Raw genomic sequence first — 14140 nt, forward strand, 5'->3', positions numbered from 1 at the left:
CTGTTTCCTCTGTCGGACCTGAAGGGATCGGTGGTGGATGTGTTCCTCCCGGGCCTCTGGGTGACGCTCCACGTCATCTGCATCAACACATTTGTGCTCCACACTCTGCAGAGGCAGGGCTCAGAGAGGCAGGTCCACCTGCCAGAGTTCACCAGAGCGCTGGCCTCGAAGCTGGCCGCGGACAGCAGCGTCACGGTGCCGGTTCTGCCGCGACTAAACAGCAGCTCATGCCAAGAGACAACTTTCACAAGTCCTTCCAAACAAAGGTTAGTCTGACTCTTTTATTATAGTATTTATTTTATTCACGCTAATAATAGCCTTCACCGAAAAGGCAAGCGTGTGATAACTTCTATTTTTAAAAGCCTTTGATGCCTAAAATTATATTTGTATCCAGGCTAGCTGTGGAAGTCTGAAGCATTCTGAATTAACTTCAATTGATTTCAGAGAACTTCAGCTGAGCACATTTCAGAATGACTCAAAAGGGCATCGACAACAAAGAACATGGGGACCTTTTTCTCAGGCTCGTGCACAATTTGGGTCATTTAATTACGACACAGTGGAGCGAGACGCAATGTCGGTGCTATTATTATCAGTGTAAACTTAGTTGACAATTAGCATTAATAATAAATATGCTGTTTATTTCTTTTCATTGAACTAATTATGAGTCAGTAACATTTTCAGAAAATATTTCCCAGATCCCAAGGTGACGCCTTCACATTTCTTCAGTCCAAAATGCAAATATATTACATCTACAACTATTGGTACTACATCAAATGATGACACAACGTGCAGCGTTAAAGGAGGAGGGTTTGATTTCTTGCAGGACGGATGTGATCAGCCGCGGTCGCGTGATGGACGGCGAGAAACGAGGCTTCAGCTCTGCAGTGCGGCCGCACGGGTGGAACCGAGCGGGAGTCTGCGGTCTGGACAACTCGGGCAACTCCTGCTACTTAAATGCAGTGTTGCAGTGTTTGTGTTCCACTTTACCCCTCGTGGAGCACCTCCTTAGTCGGGACACTCGCGAAGAGCTGGGAAGGTTAGACCCACCGACATCTCTCTTTCTGTCTCATTGCTGCCCGTCACGTTTAACCTCTGTCCAACCAGGTCAAAGTGCCGTGTGGCCGAGACGTTCGCCCGCCTGCTGGAGGAGATGTGGCTGGGAAGCAGCTCCAGCTGTGCCCCAGTGGAGGCCAGGTCTGTGATGTGCTCCATACTCCCCCAGTTCAACAACTACTCCCAACAAGACGCCCAGGAGCTGCTGCTCTTTCTCCTCAACGCACTCCACGACGACCTCAAAAAGGTTGCAGCGGCGCGTACGCGACACGTGAGCCCTCCGTGGTCGAAATCCCTCCGCCTACAGAATGAGTACATCCGTGTCTGTCTGCTTTGTCTACAAGGTTGCAAAGCGCCAGGTGCGCTCCTCCACGCGACAAGCCGGGAACAGAAACCGCGCCGCCGCGGCGATGGAGTCCACCACCATCGTCTCCCGCTTGTTTGAGGGCCAGCTCGGCTACGTGACCCTCTGCATGCACTGCGACCACCAGACACACCGGACACAGACCTTCACTGTACTGTCACTCCCGATTCCAACAGACATCATTAAGTGCTCCATCCAGGTACCCTTAGACACCTGCAGGAGCCACTTTGCACCGAACTTCCTGCAGACTGTATCCATGCATGTCAAGCTTTAGGTCTTGGCCTCAGTGTTCTGTGTCCTGTGTGCAGGATTGCCTGTCTCTTTTCTTCGAGCAGACCCTCCTGACCGGGGTCGAGCAGATGCTGTGCTCGGTGTGTGGGCTGAGGAGAGAAACGGCAGTCCTTACTTGTTTGGACAAACCTCCCGAAATCCTCATGTTGCACCTGAAACGGTGGGTGGACACAAAGCATCCCCTGCTGAAGGGAAACACTTACTAGGGCATTAAATTCATGAACCTTGCATGATAATTACATCTTACTGATAAGACATCACCTTCAAAAGGTCTGCATGCTCTTCATCAGCAGATGTTCTTTGCCTAGTTGACTTTGAGCCCGCGTTGGTTTCTAAGTTCAGTTTCAAACTTCATTCTTGAGCTTTGACGACAGCGTCTCATTTAATCGTCACTCATTGTACGACGTGTGATAATTAAATTAGAGCGCCTTGTTCAGCCTTATTAAAACCACAACAATTCATGAATCTGGCAAGCATGGCTTTTTATTAGAATAACTGAAGGAGCCCCGAGTTTGATGAACTACAACTTTTAATTTAAGCAGCAGGAACCATCTCGCTAATGAGTCTGATGGACACGAGGAAGCGGAGAGAAAGGCCATAAATACTAAGCTGACAACATTTTAATTCTGGATGATTTATCTGCGAGTGAACGTTCCTAAAGTTATGCAGCCTGTATTCATATTGAGGAACAGCCCCTCACAGTCAACTGTGTGTATTAGTGAAGAGTCTAATATGAGTATTTATGAAGGGCTACTATGACTAAATACCCTGGAGATAGTTAATGCTGGGTAATATTAGCCGTTAAACACTCTTAACTTCTCCTCTGCAGGTTTGGCTGTAAGGGGAAGAATCCGGTGAAACTGAGGACCAACGTGGTTTTCTCCTCGAGACTCGATCTCTCCCCGTTTCTATCCAGCGCCGTACAGAACGCCTCATATTCCTCATACCGCCTATATGCGGTTGTGGTCAGTACACATACGCACATGTACTGACTTCATATTACAATTAAAAAAAAAACAATTCTTTAAATCTGGAAGCTGTAGTCAGAAGCCCAAATCTGTCAACATATTATTATTTTTGTCGACAAGGGTTAATTGTTTTCCAGAAAATGACTGTATTGGGTCTGTGAAGTTTTTAATTCATGCACTTTAGTTTCACTTTTTTTTTTTTTTTTTTTTTTTATAAATGGTATGTTAATGTTTTTCATATAATTTTTTCTAATTTGTGGCTTACTGAGGGATGATCTATTTGATGGCAGCTGTGTGACGCACTTGCTAAAATAGGAATGAATCCACATTATAATAATAATAATAATAATAACAGCTTGAAATTATGCTTTACAGACAAATGGAGTGTCTTTTATATCATTTTCATGTCATGTCTCCTTCTCTAGAACCACACAGGTCATCTGAACGTGGGTCACTACACGGCGCTCTGTCACAGCGCCTTGACGAGATCCTGGCACTGTTTCGACGACTCGGCGGTCCGAGAGGTGGAGGACCGCCTGGTTCAGTCTGCACACGCCTACGTGCTGCTCTACAGCCGCCGGCCTTTTCAAAAGCCAAAGATCCACGGACTCTGAGCTCTATCCAGCAGGCCAAGAACACCACGAGGGGACCGAGTTTCGACTTCCTCTTTCCGTCAAAGCGTTGTTTGTTCTGCAACGTTATCGCCTCGGGAATGAAGAGACTCCAACGTTAACGGGAGTCATCTTAAGAGTCATTCGGACACAAACAGTCATTTGAAGCAGTTTTAATAAATAGGCATGAATTGTTTGAGGTTAATATAAATGTTATATCTGAAAGAGTCGTTTTAGAGCATTATGAAATAAAAATCAACATGTACAAGTAAAAAGAAAAACAGATTATGATCTCATGCTTGGCAATAAAACTTTACTCAGGATGTCTCTGGTCCATTCAGAAGATACATCATTATACTTTGTGCTCGCTCTCGTCAGGCAGGCAGCAAATGTTGACGCCGAGTAAGTGGGTAAGATCAATTTCTCAAGTCTTCATATTCTCCCGGGTCAGTACTGAACACAGAAATAAAATCAATCACAATACATCTAAATTACAGCCTCCTGGAAACGTTCACAACCAGGAGGCTGCCAAGTTACCCCAGTCATTCCTCCTCTAAATAGTTGTTGTCTTTGAATATAATAATGTAAAGAGTTACATAATGTTTAACAGAGAACAAATCCTATAACAACCTTTATAGAAGCAGGTAGGTGTCCCTCTCACTGCCTTGGCCAAGCAAGGCAGACAAACTCTCAGCATCAGTTTTTGAAGCGTTCAGAGTCGACTATTAATGTCTGCTGTTGAACAAAGTCTTCTACATTAACAACTTAAACTGATTGCATATTGTGTAAGTGCAACAAAGTGGCTAATACAAACAAGCAACAATCTCGAGTCCCTCGTCTCTTAAGGAAGAATGCAAAAAGTCAGTTTCTTCCAACCCCTCTAAGATCACGTGAAACATCAGAAGGCTATAGAGTTAAACCCCTCAAACACAGTTTGTCGTTAGGAATATGGTGGTACTGTGATGGCTGCTACTTTCAAGAAGAAGAAAAAGTCTAATTTGGTCACTTAACAGATTAACACCGTGCCCTCCAGTATTTACATTTGTGAATGTGCAACATCAGCATTGGTAAGTATGTACATGCCATCTAACGGTTCACCCCGGTGTGGACGCAGCACCCGGAAGCTGATCGGTTCTGCGATACGGCCGTCCACTCCGGGTGCAACAGGAGAGGAGAGTGAAGAGCATTTGCACCCGCTGTCAGTCCTACAACGCAACCATCAAGAAGTCAGAGTAAGAGGCGCGTCTGTTTAGTCACTAGATGATCAGTAATATGAACAGACGCCATGTTGTAAGGTATAAGGTCCTCTAGTAGCTGAAGCATTGTGTGTCTGCACATTCCTCCGGTCTGCCACAGACGGGATCTCGTCGCCACTCGTTCGAGTGCGTCCTCACACACACACACACACACACACACAGGACTAGTGAACCTGCAACTACGTGCTCCAGGTCCTCAGAGCTGTGATTTTAAAAAGGAAACCAAAATCAACCTCTACGCTTGAGCACCGCTGCTCTGGTGTAGTATTCTCTCTTCGTGTCCAACGGCTCCATCACAGGGCGGAGTAAAACAGGATGTAGGCTGCGGAGGACTTGACGGAGGCGGTGGAGATGTCGGTCACCTCGTGGTCGTCGAACTTGTACCAGCGCTGTTTGAGGGCGTTCTTGCAGTAGGCGGTGTAGTGCCCCCCGTCTAAGCCCCCGTAGTGGTTCTGGTCGAGGGAAAGAAGCGAGTTAAGCTCCTCGAAGCAGCACATTTCTATTTCTATTGTTATTATAATTATTATGATTTAAAAGCGTTTCTCGCTGCGGTTTTAAATATGAGCTTAAAGATAAGGTTGGTGATCTTCCCCCCCAAAAAATGTTTGTTAGTTTTGAAGAAATTGTTTTTACACCCTATAGCAACAGATAAATGTAATACTGACAACAAAAAAATCTAATGTTCAATCATTTCATTTGACCAGAATGTAACGATGGGTGTCCGTGCTTACCTTTCAGTTATTTGCTCGTCTCTCAGCATTATCAAACACTAATGTCAATTACTCTCGTCGTCATGGGACCAAAACATTGGTACACTAATTTGCAAGCTATTTATGGACTCTTCGTATATTGCTTGTTTTTATATTTTGTTTTACAGCCTACAGTCTCTCAACCTCTTCTGTAACATATTTCCAGTGATTTAGTTTTACCGTTTGTATATGTCCATATAAGAAAAAGAAAACATAAACACGATTATTCATATCGTATTTTAGGAATACACTTCACAACATAACCAATTTTACTTTTACTTACAGAAACTCCATAAAGGCAGTATTTCTTCACCGTCTGTTTTGGGCCAATGACGTACTGGGTCAGGTCCAGAGTGTCGAGCGAGAAGTCTACGGCAGTCTGCAGCTTCTGCTTCCATCGGCCCTCGTAGGAGAACCTGCAGAAATGATGCCCATTAAAGAAGAGGAGTGTCGATGTGGGAACAGTAAGAGCAATGCTGCATTTAGTTCAGAAGTTCATGAGTAGGCAGGGCCCCATCATTTAGGAAGCAGACATGACTACAGACCGTTTTAAGTGCACCAGGACAATGGGTGGGACCTTCCAGATCTCCAGTTTCTTGGTGGAATCTCGGTGGGCCTTGCAGTGCCTGCAGAACACCTTGTTGTTGTCGGTCAGCTTCTCTTCCTTAGAGAACAACCTCAGACAATCCTGCCGAGAAGCACAACACAAAATCAGTCAAGTACAACAGTCACTTTTTTCTTATACATAGAAACTCAGGAGCATTATAAGCCTCCAAGATGTAGTCAGCAAACGGCTTAAGCGTTTGTCAAGAGTACAGCCTGCTCTCCTGTCACACGCTTTGATGCAGCGGTTCAATGTCTGACCAACCTGCAGGGAGCACTTGCTGGTGGAGGCCAGAGGCAGCGACAGGTACATGAAGGTCTCAAATGTCCGGGACATGCGGTGGCAGGTCAGACACTGCACAGTGGACTTGAACTGCCCCTGGAACAGCGCAACAATGATGGACTCATTGAGCAGCTTGTGTTTGCTCCAGGCCAAGTCGGCTGCCGCCTGATCATCCATATGGTCGTTTTCCTCCTCTTTGTACCGCTTCCTGTTGTCCGCCTGACACCAGAGACGGAAAGATGTGGGTAAACGAGAACAGCTACTGCTTTAGGTGTTAGCAAAACCTACCCGCACAACTCATGGCAGATACATAATGTAATGGTAACGATTACGATATTGCAGTTAGCGTTGACAAAAACTCCAGACTAAATTATAAACTCTGTATTCACCCATCTAATCTCTTTCAGCTTCATTAACATGCATCTCAGCCAAATCACTCAAATGATGATATGTAGGAAGATATGAGAGGCAGGTACACCCTTACTAATTAATATCTCATTAATTAGACTGACTGATCATTTGGTTTGGAGATACAGACGGGCAGACGGGTCTGAACATCACACAAAAAGGGATGCGATGAAATGGAGTGTGTTTCATGAGAAATGCATATCAGCCTTCACAACCTAATTGGCATCTGAAAGAGTGAAAAGCTTGATAGTAAATTGCAGTGAATGTATTACTTAAACTCAACCCCAGGTGGAGACAGTTGTCAAAGTATCGCAAAGCTGCCTGTTCTTCTAAGGACCATCTCCGACAGCATGTGTGACCTTCACTAGGAAAAAGGTCAGATCAGGTCTTGATTTAAGAGAGTATAACATGTCTTTTTTACAATTCATCTAGTCCTGTCCCCATTTAAATGCACATGAAGCCATTAAAATCAGTCGATACAGGCAATGAGGCATGTCTTGGGTCTACATGCACAGAGGTTCTGACAACATCAGACCAGACAGATGCAGACACGCCACACTCACACTGCTGCAGGAGGACCATGTACACACAGCTATTTACTTACTCTCTAATTTGCCATCAAAATGAAAACCAGGTGAAAAAACAGAAAGAAGGAAAATGACAGAATACTACAATTTAATTGTTAACAGGCATATGTGCAACAACATACAGAGGTTGTTAAAGCCTAGCCATAAAAAGCCGGGTTTAAATGAATAAATTACTCATTATTTATTCACTTATAGCAGATATTGAAAGCTATATCAGACTTTATTTATGCCACACTGATGTTGCATGAAACAAGTGTATGTGCGCTACCTTGTTGAGGTCCTCATGGAGCCCGTCCATCAGGAACAGCAGCAGCTCCTGGGAGTCTTGCTGCTCACAGCCAGCAAACTGGTCATTGATCTTGCCGATGGTGATCTTGAAGTCCCGCGGACTGATGCACTTGTACAGACCAGCCCACAGGGCCTTCATGATCACACCAAACTCCTCCGCCACCTCCCCTTTGTGGCCCAGTATGTTGTACCTGGCAGAGAACGAGAGCAGAGGGGGAGATGTCAAATACTTGCCTTTGCATTATTATTTATGGTAAGTATTTCCACCTATCTGGGCCCTGACCTGTTGATGTCCTCCATGTAGTAATTGTTGTTGAAGTACTCAGCCATGGCCGGAGTGTTACACAGACACTGCAAGATGGAGTTCATGTAGCACGTGTTGCCCAGGTTACGAAGGCCAGTCAGCGATGCACCCAGACCACCAAATGAAGGATTCAGGTTGCGAATTTTGGCAGCTGTTGGCCGTACAATCTCCACTTTAGAGTAGACTTTACTAGGCGGTCTAAAAGACAGAGGAGCACTATGAGAGCGTACCAGACTGAAGGAAATGCATTGTGCAATAAGTCCAAAGGGATAAACTTCAGTTAGATTCTGACAACAGAAACTAGATGCGGGACATTGTCGCATGTATCAGTTACTGGGCTTCCTGAAATGTTATCAAAACATCTGTGTGCCTCACTTTGTCTCTCTGTTGATGGTGGGGGTGACGGCAGCAACGGTCGTCGCGGCGTCAGCCTTCTTCTGGACTTCCTCTCTCAAGTCCTGGCTAATATCAGGGGAGGAGTAGGAGCGTTTCAGTTTAGACTGTTCCTGTTCCCGGCTGGTGTCTGGCTCAGCTGGTTGCGGTGGTTTCTGTTTGACTGTGGGCGGCGTGGAGGGTGGGGTCTGGGGAACAGTGACCTCCGGAGGGTACAGGTGGACACGGTTGGTTGGGGAATGGTAGTATCGGTAGGTTCCTGTCACCGTGTCAAGGAACTAGCCAAACAATGAAGGGGGAAGAAATGAGAAGGAAGAGAATATTAGGGAGACGGCATAAGGAAATAAGAATGTCAAATATATACGCTTTGAAACTTTTTTTGATTAAACTTGTATCTCCAACTCCTCCAAATGACTCAACATATTTCAGATTTAAACATCTGGTACCTTCATCCAACCGACTGGAAGGCCTGGTACACTCCGACCCATCTCCTCACTCCTTGCTCGGGTCAGGGGCTCCCTCTGTGGGATAAGCACACACACACACACACACACCATCTTCACCTAAAAGGTTCTCTACCAAAATAATGAGGGACTTTCATGCTGAAGACAAAAGGAATAAAATGTATTTCACGTTTGCGTTGTTTACCATAAAGTAGACCAAACATTCTTGTTTTTGTGAATCTACCAACACTAACTTTTGTTCTAAACAGACCCAATTGCACATGTATTTGTTTGTTTTGTTTTTTTATTTATCAAACTTTCATAAATCTAGCGCTGACTGGCAGTGACGCAGATTAAACAAATGTTGCCGGTCAGTCTGAATAGAGAGAGCTGGACAGCACGAGCTAGTGGGTGAGCCTTAGAGAGAAAACATTCAAATGGACCTGAAAGTGAAACGCAACTGTATTTGGTAATTCTGTGGTTTAGAACAAGTGGGAGCGCCACAGTTTCAGATAACGTATTACATGTTTTATCTATAGAAATAATTGTCTTCTGGGCTCTAATCTTTCTTTACTTTGGTACTAGGCTAGGAGAAGAGCTTTCAAATAATCTGATCAGGCTGATGGGCTTGGTGTTTATAAAGTGTATGGAGCTTTGGACTTGCTTTGGACTGTTTAAACTGCCTTTTCTGCTTGCATTGGATGTTTGTGTTGCCTCGTTTTCATGTCATCCCCCCCACCCTCCTATGTCCAGTCTGCCTCTAAACTGTGAGGCAAAAAGAATACCAATAACACACTGAAAGAAAGAGGACTGACCTTAATTTCATTAACAATATGGTTGGGAGCAGGAGAGTCCAAAGACATACTCTTTGTGGGAGTGTCAGAGTTCTGCTCCTTACCCCTCCTCTCTTTCCCGTCCCACACTCTATTCTCTTTATCTTCCTCTTCCTCTGCCTTCTGCCTTTCCAGTTTCTTTTTCTCCTGAGGTCCATTCTCCTCATCTTCCTTCTTCCTCTTTTCACTTTGCTCCCTTTCTAGCCTTTCCTTCTGGTCCCGTTTCTCTTCCTCTACCAGACGCTCCTGGTTGCGTTTCTCCTGCTCTTGCTTTGCCTTCTCCATCACTGCCACTGCCTCAGAGTGGATCTGGCTTTGTTCTTCTTTAGACAAAGAAGTGTTGGGGATAAGCGATGGTTTGACCGAGCGGTCAGGAACATGTGGGCTGTTCGGCAGGGAGTCCTTTGCTGATCCGTTCTTTCTGGGCTTCGGATCGCTCGACACCCGGACAGAGGGTTTCTTGGTACGGTCAAACTGGGACAAGAGAAAAGGAGGTTGAAAGAAAAGCATGAGTTAAGTGTAGCACCCCAGAGGATTTCATTTGTGGCACTCTCCCAAAGGGCAATAGTTATCAGGGGAGATACCATACCTGGGGGAAGGCCTTGGTTGTTGCAGGGCCCTTCAGACTAAGGTCTTTCCCAGAATTTGTGGAGCCTGTGACGATTGAATCGATAGCATCTGGCAGCCTGTCGGTAACCATAGAAGTTTCCGATGTTGGAGGTTCTGCTGGTGGAAACCCGTTCACCAGCACAGGAGCTGAAGGTTCCTGAGGCTTGGGTGTAACCTCAGGCTCTGGTTGAGGTGGGGTCGGAGGCTTTGGTTCCTCGAGGGATGGGTAGCTAAAGTTCACTGATCAAAACATCAAGAAAGTAAATAAAAAGATAGTCCAGCTTCGCTTGAGGTGTAAAACAAGATATTTTTCCATTTTGATAAACATCTGAAACTAAATTAGGCCCATTTTATTTTACTAATCTCATCAATTTGCTGCTATAATTTCTTTAAAAAAGCAGCTGCATGAACCCAAACAATAGGTCAAACTATGTGGCCTGACAAATACAAAGAGCCAAAGCTAGAACTTGCATGGTGTGCTGGTAATACTCACACTGAGGGGTGACGCTGATGATATTCTGTCTAGGGGGGCGTACTTTAGCGTTGGTTGTGTACATTGGGTAAAACAACAGCCAGTTCTCGTAGCCTCCCTCCAGCACCAGCGGCACACTGCGCAGGACGGTGATGCTGTCCCACTGTGCAAAAACATTATTATACATCACATGGAAAGTTCTGCTGTTGTTATACACAAATGGTCACAACCACATACTCAGTTACCTTGTAGAGGGCATCTTTGAGGCTCTGCAAGGTGGTGCCAAGTGTAAGGTCAGTGACAGAACTGAACCAGTCCAGTAGGACGATATAATCCACAAGTCCGCGCCTTTTCCAATGCTCTTTGGACACCTCCGGCAGCTTTGCCTCAATCTGACTCACAATGATTCTAAAAAGTCATGACATACCAGTTCAGGAGGTCAGGTTTAAGAAATTTTACTTTTTTTTCCCTCTCTCATAAAAAAATCCCAGAGGGAACAAAATAACAAGGTAACAAAAATAAATGAAATAGATGCATTCTTATTATCCCTCCAAAACCAGATAACAAATTACACATCAGATCAAACAATCAGGTACAATGCCTGGTCTCCAAACCCCTTTCTCACCCCGGGCTAATGGCCTCCTCAGGCACACTGACACAGGTCTGGTCTGGGACCTGAATGCGAGACTCCTCAAAGTCCCCGTGGCTGCGGGCATCCATGACAATTATTGTTATCGTCTGGTCCTTCATCATGTGGAAAAGCCTCTCAGCTGAAATCCCACCAGCTGGGACCGCAGCTACCAGATAAAGTAATTAAATCAACAACAAAATTAAACAGACTAAAATTCTTACAAAACGTTTTTAAGACTAAACACAATGTCAACACATTTCTAGAATGATTTTTCCCTCAGAAAGGAGTACATAGGTTTATCAGACTTCTTTGTGTTCACTTTGTATTATTCTGCTTACCTTTTGAGGTTGCATTCTTGAGTTCAGTCTTCTTTTCATTCAGTTCTCCTTTTACCTGACAACATATTCATATTTTAATGTTGATTTGACTGATTTTCTTCTAACATAAAATAACTCCATTATAAACATACTATTACTTACAACAATGACATGCGTTAATTGTAATAGTAATGTTGCCATTATTACTGGTATGATATGAACTGCTGATGTAAAACTGTGAATTCAGCTAGTGTGTAAAAGTGTCTGACTCATGTGAATAGGTTTTAATGTGCAGATACCATAACATTACATCTACCTTTTTGCTGTCCTTCTTGTTTGCTGATGACACTTTTGGAGAGCTTCGACTGCCATCTTTCTCTGTTATTTCCTCCTTCCTTTTCTTCTCCTCTTGTATCTCCTTCTCCTCAAGTCTTTTTCGAACCTCAACTTCCTCATACCTGTTAAAATGTAAAGAATAGCCAAGTAAAATATAACTAAATTCACATATGCTACCTTGCAGCTTATGCATTATTAACTTGGGGAGAATCTAAGACAATTCTCTAACCTGAGTTTAAGGCTTTCAGAGAGCTTCTCTGCTTCTTCGATGGCTTTCTTAAAGCTGTTTGGCCCCAGCATGGTCATGTAATACTCCTTGGACAACGGAATAGAGAGGGATTACAAACAAATAACCAATTATTAATACATGTCCACAGCAAGACGCTACAGAAACAAATGAAAAAATAAAAACATTTTACAATTATAAACTATACCGGTTGCTGCATGAAGTCTGGTCTTTTCTTGATAATGTCATATACTGTTAAATACTTCATGTACAGCACATAAGCCCTCTCCTCATCTCTGTCCAGGCGAAACTCCTCTGCCGCCTTGAAGATTTTACAGGCACTTTGAACATAGCTGCAACACAGCAAATAACAACATATTGTTTCATTACTATCATTGCAATATATTTTAAATGGGGGCCTTTTTTTGGTATGTTATTCCACCTCGCATGCCCTCACTTAAAGACAGGTCCTCTCACACAGCGTTGATACAAGTAAACAAAAACAACTTGACTGTACCTTCTGGTGCCCGTCTTGTCTGGCTTAATTTCGGCCTTTTTATTGAGTTCACCGAGAGACGTGGACAGGTGCAGCTTTTTGACCCCGGTGGAGACTGCAGGCATCTTGGCGATCGGGTTCAGTCAGAGCTCACTGGCAGGAAACCGGTCAGTGATGCAAACATATCTGGACAACATGTTGGGGGAGATAAATAAACACATCCAACTAGCTAGTCCTGTCCACATATGTGTTGAATAGCATGAGAGACTAGTTGCTCTTAGCTTCCCATACGATCAGATACGCGATTACAGTTCATAAACACATTGAGTTTCACTTGCTGTCATGAAGCATTTAAAAACATGAACACATGAAACGTGGATGACAAAGACGTCTGACGTCCGCCATCGATCGATCTCACTGTACAAGCAGAGAGCTCCTGGCTGTAACACACGTAAACATTGACGACGACCACAAGTAATAGTGTTCTGGTTAGCTTTGTGCCTGTTGAACGGCTAACGGGAAACACCATTGACGCTATTCATTGTAGTTCATAAACCGCCCATTGCTTTAATACAAACACACTTGAGCTCGCTAGTGTAACGTTATTCGTGGCTAGCTGCGTTAGTTAGCGGTGTTGTCTTCGTGGCTAGCTGCGTTAGTTAGCGGTGTTGTCTTCGTGGCTAGCTGCGTTAGTTAGCGGTGTCGTCTTCGTGGCTAGCTTCGTTAGATGGCGGTGTTGTCTTCGTGGCTAGCTTCGTTAGTTAGCGGTGTTGTCTTTGTGGCTAGCTTCGTTAGTTAGCGGTGTTGTCTTCGTGGCTAGCTTCGTTAGTTAGCGGTGTTGTCTTCGTGTCTAGCTGCGTTAGTTAGCGGTGCTGTCTTCGTGGCTAGCTGCGTTAGTTGGCGGTGTTGTCTTCGTGGCTAGCTTCGTTAGTTAGCGGGGTTGTCTTCGTGGCTAGCTTCGTTAGTTAGCGGTGTTGTCTTCGTGGCTAGCTGCGTTAGTTAGCGGTGCTGTCTTCGTGGCTAGCTGCGTTAGTTGGCGGTGTTGTCTTCGTGGCTAGCTTCGTTAGTTAGCGGGGTTGTCTTCGTGGCTAGCTTCGTTAGTTAGCGGTGCTGTCTTCGTGGCTAGCTGCGTTAGTTAGCGAGCTGCACGCAGTTTGTCAGCAAGCTAAAGTCCTCGTCTATTTCAGCAGCTACAGCTCAGCTCGTCACGGCTACAGCAAAGAAACGTCCTCCAGTCGTAACGCCAACACATACGTTGAGTGTTAATGAGATACGGTTTATTAAAAAGTTACCCCTTTCTGATCCGTTGCTTACACTTTAGCCACTTTTTTGACAGCTGATTCCTGATTATTTCTTCCTCCTCCTCCTCCTCCTCCTCTTCTTGTTCTTCTTCTCTCGCGTTTTGCGGCAGCTGCTCACCTTCATGTTGCCGTGCTGCCACCTGCTGGAGGTCATTTTCTGCTGCTTCTGACCACTTTCGCTTATCGCACTACTTCTCTTCTCAGTACTTCAAACTCTCAAATCTCCAAGATCCTTTTTTCATTTTGTGCAATGAGGTCACCCTTTTGTGATCACGCCTGGCCCACAGTGCAGTCCCATAGAGTGATGTATACTGTGGA

The 14140-nt window shown here is 44.7% G+C and overlaps 1 protein-coding gene across 3 annotated transcripts; it reads right to left on the minus strand.

Moving 5' to 3' along the window:
• Positions 1–3444: 3444 nt before the first annotated feature.
• usp8 (ubiquitin specific peptidase 8) lies at positions 3445–13946 on the minus strand. Of its 3 annotated transcripts, XR_004611707.1 has the most exons (20): positions 13814–13914; positions 12543–12707; positions 12234–12378; positions 12029–12114; positions 11780–11921; positions 11485–11539; positions 11141–11312; positions 10761–10923; positions 10537–10678; positions 10024–10283; positions 9417–9908; positions 8605–8679; positions 8141–8436; positions 7745–7963; positions 7442–7652; positions 6161–6397; positions 5838–5980; positions 5576–5708; positions 4777–4995; positions 3445–4492 (listed from the first exon to the last, which is right to left on the minus strand). XR_004611707.1 is itself a non-coding variant. In XM_034559896.1 (19 exons), exons 2-19 carry the CDS (start codon positions 12644–12646, stop codon positions 4837–4839), a joined length of 3234 nt encoding a protein of 1077 aa, XP_034415787.1. In that variant the 5' UTR covers positions 12647–12707; positions 13836–13946; the 3' UTR covers positions 3445–4836. The 3 variants fall into 3 exon arrangements, 2 of the variants coding, with proteins under 2 accessions (XP_034415787.1, XP_034415778.1); XM_034559896.1 differs by having other exon boundaries at positions 3445–4995; positions 13836–13946; XM_034559887.1 differs by having other exon boundaries at positions 3445–4995; positions 13814–13918.
• Between the last annotated feature and the right edge of the window lie 194 nt (positions 13947–14140).

The sequence above is a fragment of the Cyclopterus lumpus genome, chromosome 3, assembly GCF_009769545.1.
Source record: "Cyclopterus lumpus isolate fCycLum1 chromosome 3, fCycLum1.pri, whole genome shotgun sequence".
NCBI classification, from domain to species: Eukaryota; Metazoa; Chordata; class Actinopteri; order Perciformes; family Cyclopteridae; genus Cyclopterus; species Cyclopterus lumpus.